The sequence below is a fragment of the Pyricularia grisea genome (genome assembly GCF_004355905.1).
Source record: "Pyricularia grisea strain NI907 chromosome Unknown Pyricularia_grisea_NI907_Scaffold_1, whole genome shotgun sequence".
NCBI classification, from domain to species: Eukaryota; Fungi; Ascomycota; class Sordariomycetes; order Magnaporthales; family Pyriculariaceae; genus Pyricularia; species Pyricularia grisea.
In genome coordinates this window covers 7,030,477-7,054,307 of record NW_022156716.1, presented here as the reverse complement: position 1 = coordinate 7,054,307, position 23,831 = coordinate 7,030,477, and the positions used below count along the sequence as shown (strand labels likewise).

Sequence of the window (23,831 nt, the reverse complement as noted above, 5' to 3'; positions counted from 1 at the left end):
TGAGATATAGGGGCAAAAAGCATATATAAAGGGAGACGATAGGAAGGCTTCATCGAATGTGCTCGTTGAGGTCTACAGTATGGTAGGAAGTGGTGAATGCCTCGAGAGTCCAGCCAGGCACGCAATACTTCAACTTTTAGTATCGTCTTCAACCTCGAGGCTCTTCGCAGTTACCAACACTACAGGGCCAATAGCTTAAATATTTGCCCTTGCGAAAGGTCATCTATGATTACGCTCATCTAATCTCCACTATCTCACCCAATTTGGTTACATCAGCCCCCCCTAATACCTCCACACCACACAGACTTTCCTTGCCGCAACCATGTCCCCTATCTTCCTGGGTGATAGCGAGGATGTAGTTCCTTGCAGATGCGGGCCGCCGTCTAGCCCGAGCCCGGAGCTCAGCGGCACTGAGACAGCCTTGACCTCGGACACCGATGGCCCGGAGCTGCTCAACCCGGGTCCGCAAGGTCCAGAGCCTATTGCGATCATTGGAATGGGTATGTCAATCTCGATACGCTTCTGTTCGCTCTCAATAGCAAAACCTATCCAGGAATTTTTCAAGGTCATCGCAGCCAGACTTGGGCTTGATGTACTTGACTGCTGCTAACAATTTTGCTACATCAGGATGCCGCCTTCCCGGTGGTGCCTCTACGCCATCCAAGTTATGGGATCTTCTGGAGGCCGGCAGGTCGGCGCAGGGCCGGCTCCCGCGTGACAGGTACAACATGGATGCCTTCTACCACCTCAACGGCGACCGTCCCGGAAGCATGAATACTTCCGGAGGTTACTTTATCCAAGAGGACGTGCGGGGTTTTGACAACTCCATGTTTGGCATCAACCACCTCGAGGCCATGTACATGGATCCCCAGCAGCGGAAGCTGCTAGAAGTGACCTTTGAGGCCTTTGAGGCCGCTGGGCTGTCGCTCGATGCCATGTCGGGAGCCAATGTAGGTTGCTACGTGGGTAACTTTGTCACCGACTTCATCACGATGCAGCTCAAGGACCCCGAGTACACGCATCGTTACACGGCGACTGGATCAGGAACCACGATCCTAGCCAATCGCATCAGTCACGTCTTCAATCTCAAAGGGCCCAGCTTCGTCATAGACACGGCATGCTCCTCGTCGCTGTACTGCCTGCACGCAGCCTGCTCAGCGCTGTGGCAAAGGGAGTGTGACGCGGCCGTCGTGGCGGGCGCGAACCTGATCCAGTCGCCTGAGCAGCAGCTCGCGACCATGAAGGCAGGCGTCCTGTCGGGTACATCCACCTGCCACACCTTCGACGCGTCTGCTGATGGTTACGGTCGCGCCGACGGTATCGGCGTCCTGCTGGTCAAGCGGTTGAGCGACGCCATCCGCGACAACGACCCTATCAGGAGCGTTATCCGAAGCACAGCCGTGAACAGCAACGGCAAGACGAACGGCATCACGCTGCCTAGCGCTGATGGTCAGGAGGCTGTGATCCGTAAGGCGTACGCGCTTGCCGGTCTTGGCTACGGTGATACGGACTACGTTGAGTGCCACGGCACGGGCACAGCGGTTGGCGACCCCATCGAGGTTGAGGCGCTTTCCCGTGTATTTCGGCGGCAGCCAGGGTCACAGCCACTTCTGATAGGGTCCGTCAAGACGAATCTCGGACACAGCGAGGCTGCGAGTGGCATTTCTAGTCTACTCAAGGTGGCCATGGCGCTGGAGCGTGGCCGGATCCCGCCCACTATTGGCATTAGCTCGCTCAACCCCAAGCTCAAACTTGACGAGTGGAACATGCGGATTGTCACTGAAAATACAGACTGGCCGCAGAACAGAGCAGCGGCTGGACAGCAAACGGGGAGGGTCCTTCGCCGCGCTGGAGTTAACTCATTTGGCTATGGCGGCGCCAACGCCCACTGCATTCTCGAGTCTCCCGAAACACATGTTCCTCGGGGCTACCGTGAGCGGAGTACTGCAGTTAGACTGGCTTACACCACCAGCACTCCAAGAACGGCCTTACTACTACCTGTCTCCTCCAAGAGTGTGTCGTCACTCGAGCAAAAAGCCACTGATATCGCCAACTATGTCGCCGCCAAGACGACCAGCAGCACCAGTCTCAACGCATCAGATCTCGCCTACACACTGGGCGTGCGGCGTTCTCACCTCTCATCACGGGGGTACTGGATCGCAGCACCAGACTCACTCTCACAAGACGTCGTCGTCAGGAGCGACACGACCAGCAACAGCCTCCACACACGCATCGCCGGGCGAGCATACGCCAAACACCCTCTCGCCTTTGTCTTCACTGGCCAGGGCGCGCAGTGGGCAGGCATGGGCCGGGAGCTGATGGACGAGTTCCCGAGCTTCCGGGGGACGGTGCAGATGCTCGACTCGACGCTGCAGCTGCTGCCGCACCCACCGACGTGGACGCTCCGCGGCGCCCTGCTCGAGCCGCCCGAGTCCAGCTCCATTAACCTCGCTTCCCGCAGCCAGCCCGTCTGCACCGCTGTGCAGCTCGCCCTGGTGCGCCTGCTGCGTGACTGGGGAATCGCGCCAGAGTTTGTCGTCGGCCACTCGTCGGGCGAGATCGCGGCTGCGTACGCGGCTGGCAGGCTCACAGCCAGGCAGGCTATTGCTGTGGCGTACTACCGCGGGTATGCGGTGGAGCGGAACACGATGATCGGTGCAATGATGGCGGCTGGGCTGTCCCAGGATGAGGCGGATGAAGATATTTCGGCTCTGGGTTTGACGGGAAAGATTAGAGTTGCCTGTGTCAACTCACCCGAGAGCGTCACCATCAGCGGTGACACCGACGGCATCGAGACATACAAGGCCGTTCTGGATGGTCGGGGTGTGTTCGCGCGCCTTCTCAAGACGGATGGCAGGGCGTACCACTCGCATCACATGGCCGCCATTGGGGGCTTGTATGAGGACCTTGTGGTGGAGGCATTGGCGACGGCCGCAGTTCAGAACGACTTGGATGACACCCCTCCAAAGAACTCATCGCCGGCTCAGTGGATTTCATCAGTTACGGGAGAGGTTGTTGGTGACGAGATGCCCACCGCCGAGCCGTCGTACTGGCGTGCAAACCTCGAGTCGCCGGTGCTCTTCGCCCAGGTCATCGAGAAGCTCCTGTCCCCAGGCAAGCCGGTGCACCTGATCGAGGTGGGACCGCACTCGGCCCTGGAAATGCCCATCAAGCAGACGCGCACCAAGGTTGGCATTGACCCTGCCAAGACCCCCTACAACTCGGCCTTGCTGCGCGGCAAGAACTCGACCACCACCATGTTAACTCTGGCTGGTGAGCTCTTCCTGCACGGGCACTCGGTAGCCTTTGGCGCCGTCAACGACAGCAACTACCACCCTTCCTCGCGCTATTTGTCAACCAAACCAGGCATGCTGCTCTCGACGGGGCGACAGCCGCAGGTGCTGACGGACCTGCCCAAGCACGTTTGGGACTACGACGGCGGCGCGGGCTTCAACGAGCCGCGCTCCAGCGTCGAGTGGCGCAACCGCACCCACGCCCGCCACGACCTCCTCGGCTCCCGCGTCCTCGGTGGTGACGGCATCACGCGCCAGTGGCGGAATGTGCTGCGCGCCGCCGACGTCGCCTGGCTGGTCGGACACAAGCTAGATACTACAACTGTGTTGCCTGCCGCCGGCTACCTAGCCATGGCGATCGAGGCTGTTTGCCAGACGGCCGGGTTGAGTTTGGAGCAGGACGAGTACGGCTCGCAGCGTTGCAGTTTTGGCTTGCGTCACGTTCATGTGGAAAAGGCCCTCATGGTCCCGGACGACCAACAAGCAGGCATCGAGGTCTTTACTACGATTCAGCCCGCAACAGCCCCCAAAACAGCAGCGGGGGGATCTTCAGGCTGGTATAAGTTCATCGTCAGCTCCTTTGTCGCAGGTGACTCGACGCGGCACGCTCATGGTCTAGTCAAAATCACACAAAATGAAGAAAACTCTCCCAGCACAACTGAAACCCCTAAATTATCACAGCAACAGCTCCTCCCTGTCGACATTGACGCCATGGAGCACAGCGCCCCTCGTACCTGGTACAAGAAGTTTGTGCAGGAGGGCCTCAACTTCAGCGGGCCGCTACAGTCCCTCTCCAAGATCGAAACACACCGTCGCCGAGGGCAGATGCACCTGCTGGCTCAGACATCCCTCTCCCCAGGCCTCACCGGCGAGTCGGCCTACGCCCTGCACCCCATCGCCATTGACGCACTTTTTCAGTCCGGCCCCATCGCCTGCACCCGAGGTGTCGTGCGCGACTTTACTGCAAAAGTCCCCGTCTATATCGAGGACATGGAGTTGCGCATGCCCGGCAGATCATCCCTGCCAACTACTTCTACGTTAGATGACGCGACCGACAGCACGACTGCCCGACAGGGTAGCATCCGTACCATCTGCAAGGCGGCGGGCCTCGGCGCGATTAATGTCGATTCGCAGCTGCACGAGGGCGAGGACCTTGTCTTGCGAATCTCAGGCTGTCGCATGGTTCCCTACAGCAGCGGTGCGGCTGTGGGCGCTGGCCCAGGGGATGAGTATGAGCGTCATCCCATGTTGCACGTGGCGTGGAAGCCAGATGTGGATAGGCTTGCCGATGTGAGTATTGAGCATGGAGCGGCGGCCTTAAGTGCCTACTTGTCGCAGTTCCATGGTTCTAACCTCATGGGAGACGGCGGCGATGGACTGTTAGAAGCGGCTAAGCTTGCTGGTGGCGTGCTTGATCTCGTCGTGCACAAGCGGCCGACGCTTCAAGTTCTCCTAGTCAGTTCTTCGGCGAGGGATGAGGGTGCTGTAAAACACTTGCGCGAGCTCCTTGGAGTGGGTACTGCTTTCCAGCGCTGCCTGTCTTTGTGGAAGCGGAGCACCGACGAGAATGGTGCCGTGCAGTTCCAAGACTTGTCCGCTAAAGGGGACCCGACGGTCAACGGAACTGCCACAGCTGCTAGCTCTACTGTCCCATCTACTTTTGATTTGTTGATCTTTTTGGAAACATCGGCCGAGGGACCTACTTCGACGGATCTGAACTCGTACTCATCCCTCGTTAACGAGAAGAAGGGCACAATCATCTGGAGCGGGCCACCATCCAGCGGCTCCATCTCGACCAAGCTGTCACCTCTGGGGTTTTCGTCCATGGAAGCCCAGCAGCCCCATGACAACACGGTCTTGGAAGTTGTTCTGGCCCAACGCAGCCCCTCTAATACGCAGAAGCTTGGACATCAAGACGTGCTCATCGTGGAGAGAAACCCAGATCACAAACTGAACAGCGAGCTTGCCCTCCAGATCGCCGAGCTGACCGACAAGCCCGCCAAGCGCGTCACCATCGACCAGGTGACACCGGAGCTGGCGGCTGCCCACCCCACCGTCATCGCCACCGTGGAGCTCGAAGATGCTCTTCTCGCCGACGTCAAAGACGGCGACTTTGACCAGATCAAGACCCTCACGGACAACTGCGCCAACCTGATTTGGGTGACCGGCGGCGGCCTGGCAGACGGCACACGGCCGGAGAATGCCGTGGTGTTTGGGTTGTCACGGGCACTCATGATGGAGCAGCCATCGCTACGCTTCTTTGTGGTCGGCATCGACAGCGAGTCTGTGACCACCGAGACGACCGCAAGGCAAGTGATTGGCGTTGCAAAGCAGGCGCTGCTGGAGGATGCGGAGCCCGACTTTGAGTTTGTGCAAGACGGCAAAGTTAGTGGCGCGCTGCAGGTTAGCCGGTTCGTGCCGGACGACTCTATGAACTCGACATTTCGGCAGAGGCAGCCCAATGCCGCCGAGACGCTTGAGATGAGACTGGGTGATGCCCACCCCTGTCGTCTGAGCTTGGATGGGCCTGTCGCGGCCAACATGTCGGACACTTTTGTCTTCACCCAGGATCTCAGCCAGGCAAGAGACGACAGCGACCTCAAGCCGGACGAGGTCGAGGTCAAGGTCTTGGCTATAGGTCTGCACTCCCGTGACCTCCGCGCCATGACAGGCGAGATGTCTGATGGCGACGGCGACACGCAGCCCCACGCCGTGACCTCGCAATATGTAGGCAAAGTCGACCGCGTCGGATCTGCCGTGGAAGGCATAACTCCCGAAGACCGTGTTTTGGTCATGGCACCGGGCCGCTGCGCCACTGTTGAGCGAATCCCCGCGTCATCCTGCCGCGTCCTCACTGACGACGAGGACCCAGCCACCATAGCCAGCATTCCACTGCCCGCATGCATTGCGCTGTATGGGTTGCGCGAGCGCGCCCGCATCCAACCGGGCGAAACGGCCCTCGTGTGTTATCGCGACGCAGACGCACATGGTCGCGACAGATCTGGCCCCGCAGCCGTACACATCGCCCGGGCCCTGGGGGCTAATGTCCTCGCGGTTGTAGTGATTGACAATGAGGAGGACGACACAAGACAAGAGCAGCGTTCCTCCATCAGCGAGGATCTCGGACTGCCCGAGACACAAGTCATTCTTGTCAACGGTGGCGGCGGTGATTTTGGCTCTGACATGCTCAGCCACCATGGTCAGGTGCACGTCGTTGCCAACTTTTGCGCGGATCGTTGGCCACTTTCCAACGTCGCAGCCCTGTGTGCCGACGACGCCCGCATTATTCACATCGGTCGTGGTACGGTTCTCGGCGAGCTTCTAGCCACCGACCCGACCATCCTCAGAAAGAACATTGCCATGTCGACGTTTGATACCAGCGCCCTATTTACAGCGCTATCCTCATCAACCTCTACGACCCGCGGGGATCTTCTATTGGATGGCGTCCTATCACTCTGGCGTCAAGGCAAACTTGATGGCCTACTGGGCACCCAGCCTCGCGTCTTCGACGTCGCAAATCTAGCCGAGGCGTTCCGTGCCCTCGCCGTCACCAGTACCAAAAACGGCCCTCCAGCCCCAAGAGGCGTGGTCTCGGTCTCCTTCAACGACAGCTCCCTTGTGCGCGTGGCACCACCCAGCTACCACACCCTCTTCAGCCCCGACAAGAGCTACCTCCTGGTCGGCTGCCTGGGCGGGCTGGGCCGGAGCATGTCGCGATGGATGCTGTCGCGAGGCGCGCGCAAGTTCACCTTCCTCGGCCGCAGCGGCACGGACCGCGAACCCGCCGCGCGGCTGGTGCAGGACCTGGAGCTGTGCGGCGCCAGCGTCACCGTGGTTCGCGGAGACGTGGTCGACGCCGCCGACGTGGAGCGGGCCGTCGCCGCGTCCGCCGCCGCCGGCCCCATCGGCGGCGTGGTTCAGGCCGCCATGGGGCTCGACGAGGCGCTCTTCACGGCCATGCCGGCCGCGTACTGGCGCAAGGGGCTCGCGCCAAAGGTGCGGGGTTCGTTGAACCTGCACTCGGCGCTTGCCGGGCGCGACTCGGACCTCGACTTCTTCCTCATGACGTCGTCCGTGTCGGGAAGCGTCGGGACCGCGACCGAGAGCAACTACTGCGCGGCAAACTACTTCCTCGACGTGTTTGCGCGCTACCGCAGGGGTTTGGGCCTGCCCGCCACGTCGGTCGGGCTCGGAATGATCTCCGAGGTCGGCTACTTGCACGAGAACCCCGAGATCGAGGCTATGCTGCTGCGCAAGGGCATTCAGGCCATCAGTGAGGACGAGATGCTGAACATGATCGACATTTCCCTGTCAGCTTCATCGTCGAGGAGCAGCAGCGCGTCGTCGACTGCCTGGGGCGGTACCGACCACGCCATCGCCCATACCTTGACGGGGCTTGAGCCCATCGGCGTGCGTGAGCTGCGCGCCCAGGGTTTCAACGTGTCGAGCCCGGTTCTGGGCGATCCGCGCGCGAGCCTTCTGGCCGCTGCGTTGGCCGCCGACGATAAAGAGTCATCTGGTGCTGGGGCCGGCGGTTCATCCGCCACCAGCGGAGGCCTGCCTACAGGACTAGCGCAGGCAGTGGCTACAGGTTCGGTGACGGCGGTTGCGGCACAGGCGCTGGAGCTGATCGCGGACAAATTCTCCAACCTGGTGCTGGTGCCGCGGGACAGGTTGGACCTTTTGCGGCCGCTGAGCGACGTCGGCGTCGACAGCATGCTGGCGGCCGAGTTCAGGGGCTGGATCTACCAGCAGGTCAAGGTCAACGTGCCTTACTTGACCATGCTGGCGTCTACTACGACGTTGACCATGTTGTCTGAGCTGATTGCTGGGAAGCTTCTTGAAGCATGATTGGAGATGATGTATTTCCCACACTATTGATTGCGATACGAGAGGCGGACCATGGCAAGTTGTTTTTTTTTTTTTCTTTTTTTTTGGGCGAAGGTGAAAATCTGCAAGTTACAGAGATGCTGAAGCTAGATTGATAACGCGAAGCTGCGGTTGGGGGTGATGACTACCAAGTGCACATAGGAATAGATACACGGTAACCACTCTTTAGCATTAAAGTCGTCAGCCCAGCGTCGTGTCACGAGTCGTTACAAAAATCTTCACATAACCTATCACATATCCTGGCCCTGGTAGCCGCCGCCCGGGGTCGAGGGAAAGACAAAGATGCCCAGGTCCGCCATGTCCACAAACTCATTCAGGTCCATGCCTAGAAACTCGTTCAGGTCCATGTCCATCTCCAACGATGGCTGGTCTCCGTACGGAAAGACGTTTGATGGGGCGTTGTTTGCGCTGTCCGACGTGGTGTTGGTCCTCTGCAGGAGCTGCGACAGGGCGTTGGCGCCCGAGGAGTTAGTCGGTCCTTCGGTCGGGTCTGATAGAGGGGTCAGTACTTTGTGCGACAGGATGATATAAAAGGTCGGGGGAGGAGTGTTTGACTCGGCGCATACATTGGGAATCCAAAATGTGCATCAGCGCATACGTGTACTTTGCACACTTTTCCGTCATGCGATTGCCGCGGTCCAACAGTAGCAGCGCCTCGGCGGCCTGCGAAAGCAGCTCCCGCCGAATGTCCATTCCACGAAAGTCGAGCGTGTCGGCCGATGTGTTGACTATCGGATCATTTTGTATAAGGATGGCCGAGTAGATGACGAGCGCGGCATTGAAGGCTGTTGAGGGGGAAACAAGAATTACATAGTAAGCTTTTTGTTCCTCAAACGCTCCCAAAAAGAACACAAAAAAGGGCGGGCCCAACCCTCTAATCAGAGACAAAAAGACAGGCAAAGAAAGGGTACTGCCAACTTACTGTAATACAAGGAAAACCACCACGCGCCAAGCATTTGCTTGGTCATCCCGTCAGACCGAACGACATGCGACACGATCTCGATGATGGACGTGGCCGACTGCACGCACAGGCGCATGCTGTTGGCGCCAACCTGGTACAGCGTCGTGCGCCGCTGCGCCGGCGAGTCGCCCGAAACCGTCGCCGCCCCGAGCTCCGCGAGGTAACTCTGCAGCACGGGCCGGTGGGCCAGGACGCGGAGGTTGAGGTACCGCAGCGTCAGGATGACGCGCAGCCGGCAGAGCGGGGAGGGCGCGGCGGTCGGCGTGCCGCCGATCAACTCAGCGGGCTGCACCAGGGGCATTGTTAGTGGCAGTTTATGCTGCCAATCGAGCAGTTGGTGTTCGATCCGGAGGAGGTGGGAGGCAATGTCGAAAATGTTCTTGGGCGACTCGCAGCCCAGGTTGCCTTCGTAGAGAACATCGATGACGTTCCACATGATTTTGTAGAGGGAGCTGGTCAGGATAGGGCATTTAGCTTGTGTCGCTTTTGTTTCTCTGTTTCTTGGTCTGGATGAACGACTGGAATCTGACTGTTGGTGTTTTCTTACATGGTTGCGTTATAGAATATGAGGCTGTCCTCCCCCTTTGCATCAACATCAGAATTCGAATTAGAGGGCCACGGCCGAGGTAAGTTCAATTTGACGTGGCTTTCTGGTATTGAACAAGGTCGACCCAGCGTCATGCTCAAGGTTCTGCATATGGATAGTATAGGCAGCGAGAATTAGCGACGCCTGTCTCGTCGAATGCAATACGACTCGAAGGAGAACCTACCGGTCGAGGATGACGCATCCATACCAAATGCGCGCACGTATCTCTTGTTCAAGCGGCGTGTAACGTCTCAGCTCCAACTGAGAGTGGAGGCCCAGCTGATATGCGGCCTTGACGGCAAGCCCATGGACGCTCCATGTCTGGGTGGAACGGTCTGTGCCTTGCAGATACTGGCTCATAAGGAGAAGAAATTGAACTACAAAAGCTGTGTTAGACCACCTCTGGAGACATGCGGATCAAGGGCCGGCAATGGGGCTCACCAATCTCGATACTGGCTGCGCAGCGGATCTGTGTTTCGCACAACGCCATGGCGCGCGAAAAGAATACGTCCGACTTGAGCCTCCGCGAGGGTGCGTCAAGACTGTTACCTAGCGTGGCGCTCGTGGCCATGGCCAACACCATGTTCAGCAGGCCCAACCATGACCGCCTCACCTTGCTAAACCGGGACGCCGCCACCTCATGATACGTATCGAGGAAGCTCTCCTGGTGGATGTATGGGAATAGGAAGCCCGTGGTCGCAAAGTAGCTGTGTATCAGGTCCAAAGTCTCGTCCGGCGATGGCAGGTCGTAGGTGGCCCGTTCCCTGACGTTGTGGCGCAGGGTTGACTGCTCTTGGCGGGCGGGCGATGGCGGGCGGGAGACGTGGAGGACCCTTTTGTTGGACGCTTCCACCACGCGAGTCTCTTCGGGAGACTGCCCGGTTTGCCTGCGTCCTATGCTGGCTGTCACGGCGGCGATAATGGATCGGATGAAAGCGATGTTAGAAGATGGGCCTATTTCGTGATGGTTAGTTAGCCTTTGACTTTTGAGTCATGCAGCTTGAAAGAGAGGGTTAACAAAAGTAAAGGAGGCGGACCAAAAAAGCCAAAGTGCTCCTCTCGAGTAAAGACAATGGTTCCAATGCCATCAGTGGGATCCGGGGACGCTACTGTTGTCCCCGGATCCTCATCGTCACCAGCCAGCGTTGCAGGCTGAGGAGACGCTGGAGTGTGCGTCCCCCGACGCTCTATGCAATTTACTCTGCCCGTCAGTCCAGTGAGGGCTCGTTCGAGGGCCGAAAGGCGCGTCTCTACAGACTCGAAATGTCTGCAGAGTTGTTAGAGACAAGTACGATATGCTATCAGTGATAAGACGGTAAAGGATTAGGACTGGACTGACTCTCTGGATGCTGAGGTACCATTCAGCGGTCCCGATTTAGAATAAGCGCAGTCTGTTCCATAATCTCTACATGTGGAGCATCTTGGTCTGCTTCCATCACACTGGCCAAGGTAGAGCGAAAGTTAGTATTGTCAGCAGCACCTTGACCTGGGTGGGAGGTACCCTGAGCTGCTGCTGCCCTGCCCTGAACCCTTGCTGACCTGAGTTCCACGGTAGACTAATGGATATGGATTCTTTTTTTACCCCCTTTTACCCAGGAAAAGGAGAGAAGCGACGCATGGGCTTGCATCATACATACCTTGGACTTGCGTACTCGGCAGGTCGTACATGCGATGGCGATACGACGGCGCTTGGCCGGCTTGGAGCCACGTGTTGCTTCTGCTGTCGTACTGCTCGACTCTGACGGCGTTGGCCCAGCTCTGCTGCGGTCGGCAACGATGGACTCCCGGATAGTGCCAAGCTCCGTCTGGTGGGTATCCATTACCGCGCGGCAAAAGGAAGGAAGCGGTAGCGGACGCGGACGCGGAGCGGGAGCTTATCGTGATTAGGCAATCAGGTACGCGTACGTCAGTCAGTGAGCCCAGATAGCGCATACGATTCAAAAAAAAACAAAAACTGAACCAAGATCAACTGGCTCCCGCAATGTCCGCGGGAAAGTGTTGGTGTCGAATGATCAAGCAAAGGCGGATCAGAAGGGATTGGTTGTCTTGGGAGGGTTTCCTGGAAACTGATGGTCAAACATTTCTTGGGGGCAAAGCTGGAAAAGTCCGTAACTCCCCGGGGCCCCTCAATTCTGGTCCACTTTTGGGTCCACTTTTGCGGGAGAGAGTTAGCACGAAACATTGCTCCGCAGACTCTCGGCACATGGACACTGACGTTTTTGTCATCTACGACACCGAGCCTAGGTACCGATCCGATGTTTACAAACTAGAAATGCAAAGAATAACAAAAGATGAAAGGTTAAATTTAAATTCATGGTATTTGGATCCGTCAACGGTTGTGGTTAAATTGGTCTTTTAAACGTGAATCCCGAACAATCCTGAATTACTTTGACCTCAGACAATCATCAACCACGACATCACAAAACTTCACCATAAAAAATAAAATAAAAAAAGGATAGAGAAAACACAAAGCACAATGAGCACCACAACATCACAAACTGTCACGGCCCCCGTCAACGAGGCGGACCGGGAGGCCCTGACCCAGAAGCTGCTCGCAAGCGCCGCAAACCAACACACAAAACCCCTGTGGACCCAAATGGCACGCCTCAACCCCCCGCTGCCTAACCCTCGTTGCATCCCGCACGTCTGGGAGTTTGAGAAGATCCGACCAGACCTGGTCCTTTCAGGTGAGCTGGTGACGGAGAAGCAGGCCGAGCGCCGGGTCCTGATGCTCGTCAACCCGGCCCGCGAGGCTCCCTTCACCACCGACACCATATACGGTGGCCTGCAGCTCGTCATGCCCAACGAGACCGCTCCGGCCCACCGCCACACGGCCTTTGCCTGCCGCTTCATCATCGAGGGTAGCGGTGGCTTTACCGCCGTGCATGGTCGCCGCATTCGTATGCAGCGCGGCGACCTCATCTTGACTCCGACCTGGAACTGGCACGACCACGGCAAGGACGGCTCCGGCCCCATGATCTGGCTGGACACGCTGGACCTGCCCAACTTTGTGCACTTTCCCGTTCACTTTGTTGAGCACTTTAACCAGCCGAGGTACCCCGCTGAGGACGTCGACTCTACCACCTCGCCCATCGTTTTTCCCTGGGCCAAAATGGAGGCCAAGCTGAACGAGATCAGTGGCGACTGTGTCTCGCTGCCATATCTCAAGGAGGACGGATCTGAAGGTAAAGCCATCTTTTTGCACCCTACTTACGTTTTCCATTCTCGGCCAGTGTACTGAATAACAACCCAAAAATTGCAGTGAGCCGCATCATCGGCGCAGATGCGACAAGACTGGCGCCAGGTGCCTCGTCTCCCGCCGTCAGGGAGACGGCGTCATCCATCTACCACGTGGTTGAGGGATCGGGCTACTCGATCATCGACGGAAAGAAGTATGAGTGGCGCAAGTCCGACACCTTCTGCATCCCTGCCTGGCACAAATACCAGCACTTCGCCGCCGACGGGGAGACGGTATACCTGTACCGCGCCCACGACAAGCCGATGCTCAAGTCGTTGGGCTTCTACAGGGAAGAGGGGATGGACGTGGAGAGCCTGGTTTCCAACTAGTTCTGTAAATATATTCGGAAACGTTTTTATGTCAGACAGCCTAGATGGACAGATTCTAAATTGGACACAATTTAAACATTATCTTATCAGGGAGTGACTGTAGTAGAAACACCTTGTGTTTCTGTTCATAATTACGTTGCATTTGCGCAGGTATGCGTGGCTTATCGATAGCCAACAGGGGGTTGGTTCCCTCCCTATTAAAGGGCCTGTCTTCGTCGTCCAGATCTAAAACCTATTTTTGTAATCCCTACCACTTCGATCAGCAGAATAGGAAGCAACCGATACCCATTACTTCATTAGTCCGATAGCCCGTTTATGGGTTATGGGCACCCAATTCCTATCAACAGTATGCAACCGTACTTGACAGATGCTCCAGCCATCTTGCGTTATTGCACTTGACCATGCTTAACATAAGACAGTGGAGAAGAAAAAAAACAAAGAAAAAAAAAAAAGGGATACTTGCTCCAGCGTCTTCTGCAATTCTACTTTTGTATATCTTTTATGGGACATGGGCAGAATCAGTTTTTGTTTGTTCAAATAATTTCGTTGAATTCGCTGCTACAATGGACAACTTGAGACGGATCTCTTGTCTACAATCACCCTTCCGCTGACATCTCCTTCCTCTTCTGTCCCTCCAGCTAGGTACATCTCGCAGTAACAAGAGGCACGCTCAACATCCAGTGCATTCAAGCGAATTTCACCCCGTTGCGGAGCGTTCCAATCTTTTCGATGGAAACTTCCATGACGGTACCCGGCACCAAGTACTTTGGTGGGTTCAGACCAGCACCCACACCTTTTGCATTTGCCATTTGTTAGCCGTCGAACACTGCCATCTTGTCCGTTTTTTTTCTTTTCGTTTTCTGTCGGATTCCCCCCGTGATCACTTACCACCTGGTGTCCCTGTCATAATGACGGAGCCCTTTTTCAACGTGGTACCGCTCGACAGGTACGAGATCAGAGTCGGTACGTCAAACAGCAAGTCGCCCGTCGTCTCCTGCTGCCTGACCTCGCCGTCGACGATGGTCTTGAGGAGGAGCTGATCCGGCGGGCCGACGAGGTCCGAGCGGACCAGGCAAGGCCCGAGCGGTGCGAACGTGTCAAACCCCTTGGAGAAGCCCCACTGCGGCACGGAGCCGGCCAACGCGGGGTCGCGCTGCAGCTTCCTCGACGAAATGTCGTTGCCGCACGTGTAGGCCGCCACATAGTCGAGCGCCTCCTCCTTGGTCACGTTCTTGGCATCTTTGCCAATGACCAGGCACAGCTCGCCCTCGTAGTCGGCCTGGTCGTCCTGCGCGATCTTGGGGATCTCAACGTCGGCCCCGTGATCGTGGATGCACGTGTTGGGCTTGAAGAAGATGAAGGGGAAGGGCGGCGGCTTGCGTCCGGCCTCCTTGACTGTTCACAGATTTACCGAGTGGGGGTCCGCGTCAAGCTTTGTCACTTGAAAGTAAAGAGGGGGTCGAGGGGGCAAGACTCACTGTGCTTTGCATAGTTCAAACCCACGCATCGCAGGATATCGACGTCGTCCTGCGCAAGGGGACCGAGGAGTTTGGCCACGGTGACCACCTCGTCCGAGACCTTTGTCTTGCCGGTGTCGTCGTAAATGTCATCCCCAACGATAACCTTGGCCTGGAGCTTCGTTTCCTCGGTCACGTTGCCAAGGTCAAAGTTGGGCTCTGGTAGGATGGGCTGACCCCTGAGGATGCGACCATCCGTGGCCACGAAGCGAATTAAACGATCCCATGCGACTCCCATTTTGAAATTGATGCTACGCCAAGATATGACAGCTTGGAACTGAATCCGTTTGAAAATGCAGATATTTGAGTATCAAGCATGAGCGACTTTATGCTTCCAATCCTCTCGTCATTTGAGATTAGTAAACTATGACCGCGATTGAGGTGCATAGGATAACCTGGTCTGGTAGGTACTCCTTTTGCCTTTTGCGAATTAACCTTTTCCGGGGAGTTATCGGATGCCCGGATTGGATGCCCAAGAGAGATAGGTATCCACCAACTGGCCCCACTTCGGTGTTGGATGTGTACCTAGGTACCCTAGATATCCACCAGCAAGCCGCTCCCGTGACCCCTATTCCTCAGGTGCCGCCGGTACGAGCGGTTAGGACGGTTGGGTCAGTTCAATATGTATAAGCCGTGATTTATAAGGTTCCCTATGGCCGAATACGCGTTCGAGTTTAGAGGATAACAAGTGTATACAGCTCGAGCAGGAAAACCAAATCTTCTCTTTTCAGATCTAACGCACCCAAAGTTTACAGACTTTCAAACATGACCTCTACAGCACATCCCGTCACCCCTATGATTATCCACGGGCAGGATATCACTCCATCTCACCACCCGGAGGCTCCGTCTTTTGTACCCAACCCGGATTTTCCAGGTGGGAGAGATACCTTGGCGCTAGGGGCCACTCCTGAGATTTGCATCAAGGCCGCAGATTCGTGTGCTTCTGCATTTGCGACATGGAGAAGTACCAGTCCTCAAGAGAGGCGGGCCTTGTTCAACCAACTCGCAACGGTAAGAGAGGACATTTGCCGATCTGATGGACCGGTAATCTTCTCCGCCAAAGTTTCTTGATCAAACAACTGACACGCTGCTTATAAAAGGTACTGAAAGGGAGGAAGGACGAGATTATAAATCTAATCCAAGATGAGCTCTCCTGCACGGAAACTTGGGCATCAATAAATTACCATGATGGTCTTGGTATTGTGGAGCATGCAGCCGCCTTAATAACCTCGGGGATCCTCTCCGCGGTCTCACCACCCACGGCTGACCCTCTTGCTCACGCCGTGGTGTTTAAGGAGCCTCTGGGCGTGGTCCTTGGTATAGCACCTTGGAACTCTCCCCTGATCCTCGGCTTGAGGGCCGTGGTGGCGGCCGTTGCTACAGGCAACACGGCCATCCTCAAGGTGAGTGACAAGACGGCAGGACGCACGGCATTCACCACCAAGTTGGATCAGGACTAACAGACAAACCTCTGGACTGATGTTGGGTGAGAACAGGGCTCCGAACTGAGCCCCCGCATTCACTATGCAGTCGCAGATATGTTCCGTGCTGCCGGCTTCCCACCGGGTGTGGTCAACTTTGTCGTCCACCGCCCGGAGGATGCACAGGGCTGCTTCGAAGCCCTCATCTCGCACCCGGCGGTGCGCAAGTGCAACTTTACGGGCTCTACAGGCGTCGGCAGGCATATAGCTTCGCGGGCCGCAATGCACCTCAAGCCGGTCTTGTTGGAGCTGGGCGGGAAGAACTGCGCCGTCGTGCTGGAGGATGCGGATTTGGAAAAGGCCGCCGAAATGGTGCTCGTAGGGGCGCTTCTGAACGTGAGTCAACAGCTGGGGCTGCTTTTGCACTGATCAGTGTCTCGATAAAATTTGCTGACATGTTTTATTTTTTACCCACCCAAAAAGACTGGTCAGATTTGCATGTCTACGGACCTAGTCCTCATCGCCCGGTCTGTCGAGCCCGAGTTCTATGCTTTGCTTTGCAAGGCGGCAGCCAGGCACGCTCGCGAGGCGACGCGGCTAATCACGGACAAGAACGAGGTGCGGGTGGAGGGGCTGCTTCAGGATGCCAAGGACAAGGGTGCAACCCTGTTCAGGTTCTCAGCCGCAGGTGAGACGACAGCTGGCAGCCAGGAGCGCCCATCGGCCACCATAATCCGCAACCTGACCAAGTCCATGGCGTTTTGGAAGACGGAGGCATTTGGCCCCGCGCTGGGGCTCTATTCGTTTGATGACATCTCCGAGGTGCCGGGCTTGGTGGCGGAGTCCAACTACGGGCTCTCGGGGGCAGTCTTCAGCCGGGACCACATGAAGGCGCTGCAATTGGCACGTGCCCTCCCGACCGGCGCGGTGCACATCAACGCACCCACGGCCCACGACGAGCCGACGCTGCCACATGGCGGCTATGGGGACAGCGGGTGGGGACGGTTCGGATCGCACTGGGGATTTGAGGAGTTTTTGCAAACCAAGACAGTCATTCTAAACCCGTAAAAATCCAACTCATTTGCATCTGCTACTTCTCTTGAGGCCAGAAACAGGGAGTTCACCTTCTCACATGTAATTGTCACGTAAGAACGTAAACTTGTCACGTACCTTATGTAAGAATGTAAAATTGTCACGTAAGACTGGAAACTTGGACGGCAAAGATACGTCCTAGGGTTAACCAAGTCCCCAAATCTCGCGCGTAAAAAGAACTTTCACTAGTTTGTCACTGGGGCCTCACGAGGCCTACACGGGTTAGGTTGGAATATTGTCGTCCCGCTAGGCGTTATTGTCGCCAATTCGTAATTCCGATTGTGTCTTTGTTCGTGCGTGACTCGCCAAATAAGGTTTCGGGAAAGCTTTCCGCCTGTGCTGCTTTACTACTTATTTAAGGGGATTAAGGGGATGGCGCGTACTTATGGGCTGTGCTTTGCGGGCCCACTACCACATCAGGTCATTTCATCGCATGTTTCACATGACCTGGGACCACTTCCGAAGCTCGCCGGGGAGAATGCGGAGCAGAAGCCGTCATATCTGCGGGGAAGGGAATAGTTCGAAATTCCGAATTGCAGCTAGATTTCTCGGGGATGCAATCTAGCCAAGCGAACTCAAAGAAACAAAGGGAAATAACAACAATAGCATTAATAATAATCAGGTTGTCGGTGAAGGGTTTGTTCTCTAACCCAAGTGGCATTTTCTAGATTGTCTTCTTTTAAATATCTTGCACGGCTCATCGCAAGCAACTCACAAAATCATCTCATCTCCATAATAACCCCTCTGACATTTCCTCCGCATCTTCTCCCGTAGCACCCCTTTATTCGCTATTCGCATCACAAATCCTTCAAAATGGCTGGCCATTTCAAGACCCCGGTTTACACGCAAAAGTTTCCTAATCTCCCTCAGTTCTCGGGATTTATGAAGCCATGTCGATTCCAAGGCGAGGCATTCAACCTTGAAGTCGAAGGGTCGATTCCTCCCGAGATTGACGGCACGTTTTATCGCGTGATGCCTGATCCGCAATTCGTCCCGTTGATAGAGAATGATCCGGTCAGTGCGATTCAACACCCTTGGTGACACGTGGGAAAGACACCCTCTTGTTTTTTTTTTTTTTTTTTCGGGGTTTTCTTTTTGACTGACAGGTCCTCCTAGTGGTTCAACGGCGATGGAAATGTCAGCGCGTTCCGCATTAAGGACGGGCGCTGCGACTTCAAGCAGCGTTATGTGCATACAGAAAAGTTTGTGCGTGAGAGGGAGGCAAAGAGGGCGTTGTCAGGTACGTCTACTTTGTAACACGCACGACTCCCAGTTCTACACGGCTTATCACTCACACCGGTGTTGTTCGATCCCCCAAATACAGGCAAATACCGAAACAAGTACACGGATGCCGTCGAGTTCAAAGTCCGCAGCACTGCCAACACCAATGTTTTCTATTTCAATGGCCGCCTGCTGGCATGCAAGGAGGACTCGCCACCCTACTCCATGGACCCAGATACCCTCGAGACCATCGGGCTCGAGACCTTTAACGGCCAGCTGCCGAGCGTGACTTTTACGGCGCACCCCAAGCTCGATGCCCAGACTAAAGAGCTCATCTGCTTCGGCTACGAAGCCCGTGGGGATGGTACCCCGGACGTTTGCTACTTTACCTTTGACAAAAAGGGCGCCATTCTCGAAACGGTTTGGCTGATTGCTCCCGTGGTTGCCATGATCCACGACTTTGCTGTCACGGAAAACTGGGTATGTAGATTGATGGAAGTCTTGCTCTCAGGGCCAGTTACGTTTTCCCCGTGGTTCAAGCTATAGTATTTACTGACATGTACTTCTCCCCGGCAAAAAAGGTACTATTCCCAATTATTCCCCAGACATGTGATCTGGAACGGATGAAGAACGGCGGGGAGCACTGGCAGTGGGACCCCGAAGTTCCCTTTTACATTGGCGTTTTGCCGCGGCGTGGAGCAAAGGGGTCGGATGTCAAGGTAAGAATAAATAAATTGCAGAAAGCGACATTTACTCAGCCAGCTAACCAATCCAACTTTTTTTCCGCACCCCTTCCGCTCTGACAGTGGTTCAAAGCGCCAAACGCCTTCCCGGGCCACACCGTAAACGCTTACGAGGATGAGTCGGGCAAGATCGTCTTCGACCTGCCCCTGACCAACAAAAACGTCTTCTTCTGGTGGCCCGACGCCCAGGGCAACTCCCCAAACCCCCAGGACATCGCCGCGAACCTCGTGCGCTTCACCTTCGACCCGCGCTCCTCCGATCTGGACCTGCCCGAGCCCGAGATCCTCTGCACGCTGGACTGCGAGTTCCCCCGCATCGACGACCGCGTCTCCATGGCCAAGCACACGCGAGCCGTCTTCGACATGACCGACCCGTCCCTTCCCACCGACATGCCCGCCATCCTCCGCGTCTGGGGCGGCGGCCACCCGATGTACAACTGCATCGGCCACCTGGATATCGCCACCGGCAAGCTGGACCGCTACTTCCCCGGCAGCACGCACCTCGTGCAGGAGCCCGTCGTGATCCCGAGGTCCAGGGACGCGCCCGAGGGTGACGGCTGGGTCATGGTCCTGGTCAACAACTACTCTAACATGTCGAGCGAGCTGCACATCATTGACACCAGGGACTTCTCCAAGCCCCAGGCCATTATTTACCTGCCAGTCAGACTGAGGGCCGGACTTCACGGGAACTGGGTTGATGCCGAGGATATCAAGGGCTAGATTTGGGAGCCCGGGGGTCGTAGGACCTGGTCCTTGCTATCGCTGAAGTTTATGGCCATTTTCCTCAATCTTTTTGCGTGCATAGTTTTAGCTGAGGCATTTTAGAGCGACAGAATACATATACGGCATGTTGACCCCATATTCGCCTGTCAGGCTCAGGACGTGTGGTTGTATTTCCGACTGGAGTGGAGTATAGCTTACCCTTCGCCAATATTTGCATAACGTTGGCTGGAATCCAGTCGTCATTTGCCACCAGGAAACTGTGCCGAGGAACAAAACTATAGAAATAGCCATGATTGCCGCACTGAGGAAGGGATCCCTAGTAGGAGATGCATGTGTGGTCTGTGTGTCTTATCCGTAAGACGCCCATGGATTCACGGAACCGGTTGCTAGGAATAGAGGGTGAGCGTAGCCCCAGTCGCCGGGTGGATAACCAAAGAGGCAATGGTTCCAGACTGCTTCTTGTTACGTTAATTAGATATTACAATTTGCAAGGCAGATCTTGTATAACAGAAGTTGGTCCATTTGTAGGGATATAGCCCCTTGTGACTATTAACAAGAAATGCACACGCAAATGCAACATAATTATGAATACACCCAACCCCCTCCCCCCCTTTTTTGTAATCAGAACAGACTCAAGCAGATTGCTTTCATACTCGGAAGAAAAGTTAACAACAAGTAATTACAAATAGCAACTCGCACGAATTATTTGCCATAACCGCAAACTCATACGCGTAAAAGACGTCCATAAGCAATAACATCAACTGTTCTAGACTTTGACACCAAAAAAAAAGAAAAACAAAAACACACTGCCGCCCTTCTTCGGTCTTTTGCTAGGCTTCAGCACTATCTCTGGTAATCAGATGCATGCTCGGGGCTCGCAGCCAGGGTACAGGCTCAAGTCAAATACGGCGTCGTCCCCACCCACAAAGTAAAAAGGCCCTTGCGCGATTCGGATCACTCGGGACTCCACAGCTGTCCCAATTTGCCCAGACTGCCCGATCCTACTTCACACTCAAACCTTACAACAGCTTATCAATCTTGCTGCGGTAGGAGCGCAGGGGCTTGCGGAAGAGGTAGAGCGGGATGGCGGCCAGCATGCTCAGCGAGACCAGCATGAACATAATCATGTACACCTGGATCCAGCCCTGGGACTGAATCCAGTCCACAGCCGTGTAGAGGAACAGGAAGGCGACCAGGTTCTTGAAAACGTTGATGGCGACCAGGGCCTCCTCGGCGTGATCGGGGTGGCCCTCGACAACGAAGGTGGCGGCGATGTTGGGGGTGTAGACGGTGCCAAAGGAGACTGTTGTTGGATCATAAGGGGTGGTTAGCTTTCAAAGATATCTTTTTGTTTGCTTTTTTTTTTTTGTTGTCATCGACAATGGTAATCCACTTACCCATTCCAAATGCCACGGCAATAACAGCCCAATGCATTTTCTGACCGCACGCAAAAGCCGCCAGGATGCAGCCGACCGGAGCGACCAGACAACCGGGTATGATGGTCAGCAGTCGCTGCTCTGGGAAGACTTCACCGCGGTGGCGGACAACGATGCGCTGCGTCATGACGTCGACGAGGTAGCCGCCTAGGAATGTGGCGATGAGGAGACCGATGATGGCGGCCACCTGCATCAAGCCCACGCCGGTGGGCTGAAAGAGGTACGGAGGTGCCAGGAGCAAGCTCGGGAACGCAAAGCTGCGCGAGTCGTGCGTGTGTTAGCGGGAGTAATACATTCAGGGGGGGTTTGAGAATGTGGGATGGACCAAATAGGAGAAGGGACGTAGGCGGTTTGTAAGACATACATCAGGATAATCTGCGAGGCAAGACTGGATCCGTAGACAAAAATGGCAAACAAAACATCCGGGTACAGAGCGTGGGTGAGCTGGCGCAGACACGCATGCAAGAAAGACCCCTGTGACTTGTTCAAAGTGATGAAGGTCGGCCAGATGCTTGACCAGGGCTTGTGAACCACGATGGGGTTCTCGTCTTCTTGCACCTCGACTGAGTCCACCTTTTCAGCATCGGTGGAACCAGCCTGCGACTTTGGCTCACGAATTTCGATATCCTGGGTCTCCACGCCGTTGTCCGCCGCCTCGGGCTTCTCGCGGTGGTAATTTGACTCAGGCAGGGCGAAGATGAGCAGGACCACGTTGAACGCAGCCAAGGCCACACAAACCCACATGTAGTCAACCCAGGTTCCAGGGCTGTACTGCACGATGAAGGAAGCCACCAAGGGGCCAACCGCCGAGGCACCAGCGATCAGGATGGTAAAGCTATGGGTTTTCATTCATGTCAGGGGGCTGGGTTCGGAGCGACAACCTTTTGTACTTTGTGGGACTGCACTTACAACGACATCTTGCCGGCGCGCTCATGGAGGAAGAAAATGTCGGAAACAACTCCCGGCACGATACTCTGGTTAACGGATACCCGATGTTAGATGACAACTTGCCAAGATTGGATATTAGGGGGCGAAAGGATCATTAATCGCACCTCGCCTGCAGCCGACGCAAAGCCGGAAATACATCTCGCAGCAAGCAGCTGGTTGAAGGTGGTGGCGTTGGCACTCCACAGCAGAACAGCAAGAAGCAAAGTTGTCGAAGTGATCAGTGAAGCCCGCTTCCCGAACTTGACAGCAAAGGGTACCCAGAAGAGGTTGCCGATGCCAAGGAGGAGAAAGTTAAGCTACAAGTCCCATGATGAAGGCACATTAATTAGCAAGGCTTGCGCTCAATAATACTGGATGGCAGAGGATAATATTTGAAAAGTCTTTTATTTACCGTCATCAGTGTGTTGAATTCGTTGGCCGTTTTGTTGAACTGCGCCTCTATGATGGTCTGGGCTACAGAAAGACCGGATGCCGCAAAGTTGGCTGTGAAATTCGTCATGGCCGATGCGAAAAGCGCAGCTAGCTTGATGGATTTCGGCCAGCGGAGCGGGTCGTCGGCGCCCTGCGGACGCGGAAGAAGTGGAATGCCATTGTGAGTGGTCGGGATCGCGTTCGCCATGGCTCCGGGCTCAGGACGGGCAAACTTTCTTTTTTTTTTTTATTGTTTTGCTTTGGTGGTTGCACAACTGGTTGGGCGTCTGGTGTTTTGGTCCTACTTAGGGGCCATGAAAATCTGCAGATCACATCAGTTCATCAAGGGGACGGAGAGAAAATAAAATCGCCGGGTAGGCGCCAACAAAAAGGATTTGCATGTTGCATTCGTGTTTCCCTTGGTGGCCCTAGTACCCATCTTAGGAGTCAGGATAGACAAGGGTTAGCAGGTTAATTCTAGACGCGGATATACCGGTGGCAAGGGGACGGCAGGATTTGTGTAGCAGCCGTGATGTGGGGATAAACGCAAATGAACATTGATCATGCGGGGGAAGGGTTTTGTGGCAATAAAGTTTGTTTGGAACATGGATGGCTGAGATTGAGACGTAGTAATATCCAACAGTAGTTTGGTTCCCGAGACAAGGGAGGGAAAGATTGAACCCTGTCATGCATACCGGTAATCAAACGTAGCGGCGAATGTATACGTTTTAATTCAAAATTAGGGGACTAACCCGAGAAAAGCCAGGTCACATGAGTGATCAGTACCAACCGCTAACTCCGCGCGGAAGCTGGTTATGCTTAAGAAACCCCCGTTAGCTCCCCGGGGTAAAATACCGACCCCAGAAAAGATTCAAGTTCCACACAACGCAATAGCCTCCGTAAAGCATGGTTAGTAGTCACATTACGAGGCCAAACAAGATAATCACTTCAATCATATAACCTGCCTCATTGGACCCCGCGTTAACAAGCCAAGCACGTGCATTACACACTCATGCCATCAA

At 55.5% G+C, this 23,831-nt stretch overlaps 7 protein-coding genes across 7 annotated transcripts; 4 read left to right on the top strand and 3 right to left on the bottom strand.

The window, feature by feature from the left end:
• Window positions 1-83: 83 nt before the first annotated feature.
• Window positions 84-8,144, top strand: PgNI_02150 (uncharacterized protein; the record flags this gene model as incomplete). The annotated part of the gene is made up of 2 exons (XM_031122217.1): window positions 84-500; window positions 628-8,144. Exons 1-2 carry the CDS (start codon window positions 323-325, stop codon window positions 8,142-8,144), a joined length of 7,695 nt encoding a protein of 2,564 aa, XP_030987181.1. The 5' UTR covers window positions 84-322.
• Window positions 8,145-8,203: 59 nt separating this feature from the next.
• On the bottom strand, window positions 8,204-11,747 carry PgNI_02149 (uncharacterized protein). Its single transcript, XM_031122216.1, has 9 exons — window positions 11,368-11,747; window positions 11,070-11,170; window positions 10,768-10,997; window positions 10,172-10,684; window positions 9,915-10,107; window positions 9,692-9,835; window positions 9,106-9,596; window positions 8,750-8,968; window positions 8,204-8,673 (listed from the first exon to the last, which is right to left on the bottom strand). The coding sequence occupies exons 1-9, from the start codon at window positions 11,548-11,550 to the stop codon at window positions 8,414-8,416; spliced, it is 2,334 nt and encodes a 777-aa protein (XP_030985841.1). The 5' UTR covers window positions 11,551-11,747; the 3' UTR covers window positions 8,204-8,413.
• A 228-nt stretch (window positions 11,748-11,975) lies between these two features.
• On the top strand, window positions 11,976-13,366 carry PgNI_02148 (uncharacterized protein). Its single transcript, XM_031122215.1, has 2 exons — window positions 11,976-12,915; window positions 12,993-13,366. The coding sequence occupies exons 1-2, from the start codon at window positions 12,207-12,209 to the stop codon at window positions 13,295-13,297; spliced, it is 1,014 nt and encodes a 337-aa protein (XP_030985840.1). The 5' UTR covers window positions 11,976-12,206; the 3' UTR covers window positions 13,298-13,366.
• A 476-nt stretch (window positions 13,367-13,842) lies between these two features.
• Window positions 13,843-15,157, bottom strand: PgNI_02147 (uncharacterized protein). The gene is made up of 3 exons (XM_031122214.1): window positions 14,776-15,157; window positions 14,186-14,692; window positions 13,843-14,090 (listed from the first exon to the last, which is right to left on the bottom strand). The coding sequence occupies exons 1-3, from the start codon at window positions 15,050-15,052 to the stop codon at window positions 13,984-13,986; spliced, it is 891 nt and encodes a 296-aa protein (XP_030985849.1). The 5' UTR covers window positions 15,053-15,157; the 3' UTR covers window positions 13,843-13,983.
• A 422-nt stretch (window positions 15,158-15,579) lies between these two features.
• PgNI_02146 (uncharacterized protein) lies at window positions 15,580-17,303 on the top strand (the record flags this gene model as incomplete). Its single annotated transcript, XM_031122213.1, has 4 exons — window positions 15,580-15,825; window positions 15,915-16,217; window positions 16,311-16,631; window positions 16,719-17,303. 4 exons carry the CDS (start codon window positions 15,580-15,582, stop codon window positions 17,301-17,303), a joined length of 1,455 nt encoding a protein of 484 aa, XP_030985848.1.
• A 582-nt stretch (window positions 17,304-17,885) lies between these two features.
• PgNI_02145 (uncharacterized protein) lies at window positions 17,886-20,149 on the top strand. The gene is made up of 5 exons (XM_031122212.1): window positions 17,886-18,341; window positions 18,444-18,567; window positions 18,652-19,028; window positions 19,130-19,267; window positions 19,355-20,149. The coding sequence occupies exons 1-5, from the start codon at window positions 18,141-18,143 to the stop codon at window positions 20,009-20,011; spliced, it is 1,497 nt and encodes a 498-aa protein (XP_030985847.1). The 5' UTR covers window positions 17,886-18,140; the 3' UTR covers window positions 20,012-20,149.
• A 485-nt stretch (window positions 20,150-20,634) lies between these two features.
• On the bottom strand, window positions 20,635-23,485 carry PgNI_02144 (uncharacterized protein). Its single transcript, XM_031122211.1, has 6 exons — window positions 22,790-23,485; window positions 22,503-22,694; window positions 22,360-22,424; window positions 21,815-22,285; window positions 21,412-21,707; window positions 20,635-21,317 (listed from the first exon to the last, which is right to left on the bottom strand). The coding sequence occupies exons 1-6, from the start codon at window positions 23,015-23,017 to the stop codon at window positions 21,034-21,036; spliced, it is 1,536 nt and encodes a 511-aa protein (XP_030985846.1). The 5' UTR covers window positions 23,018-23,485; the 3' UTR covers window positions 20,635-21,033.
• Window positions 23,486-23,831: the final 346 nt, after the last annotated feature.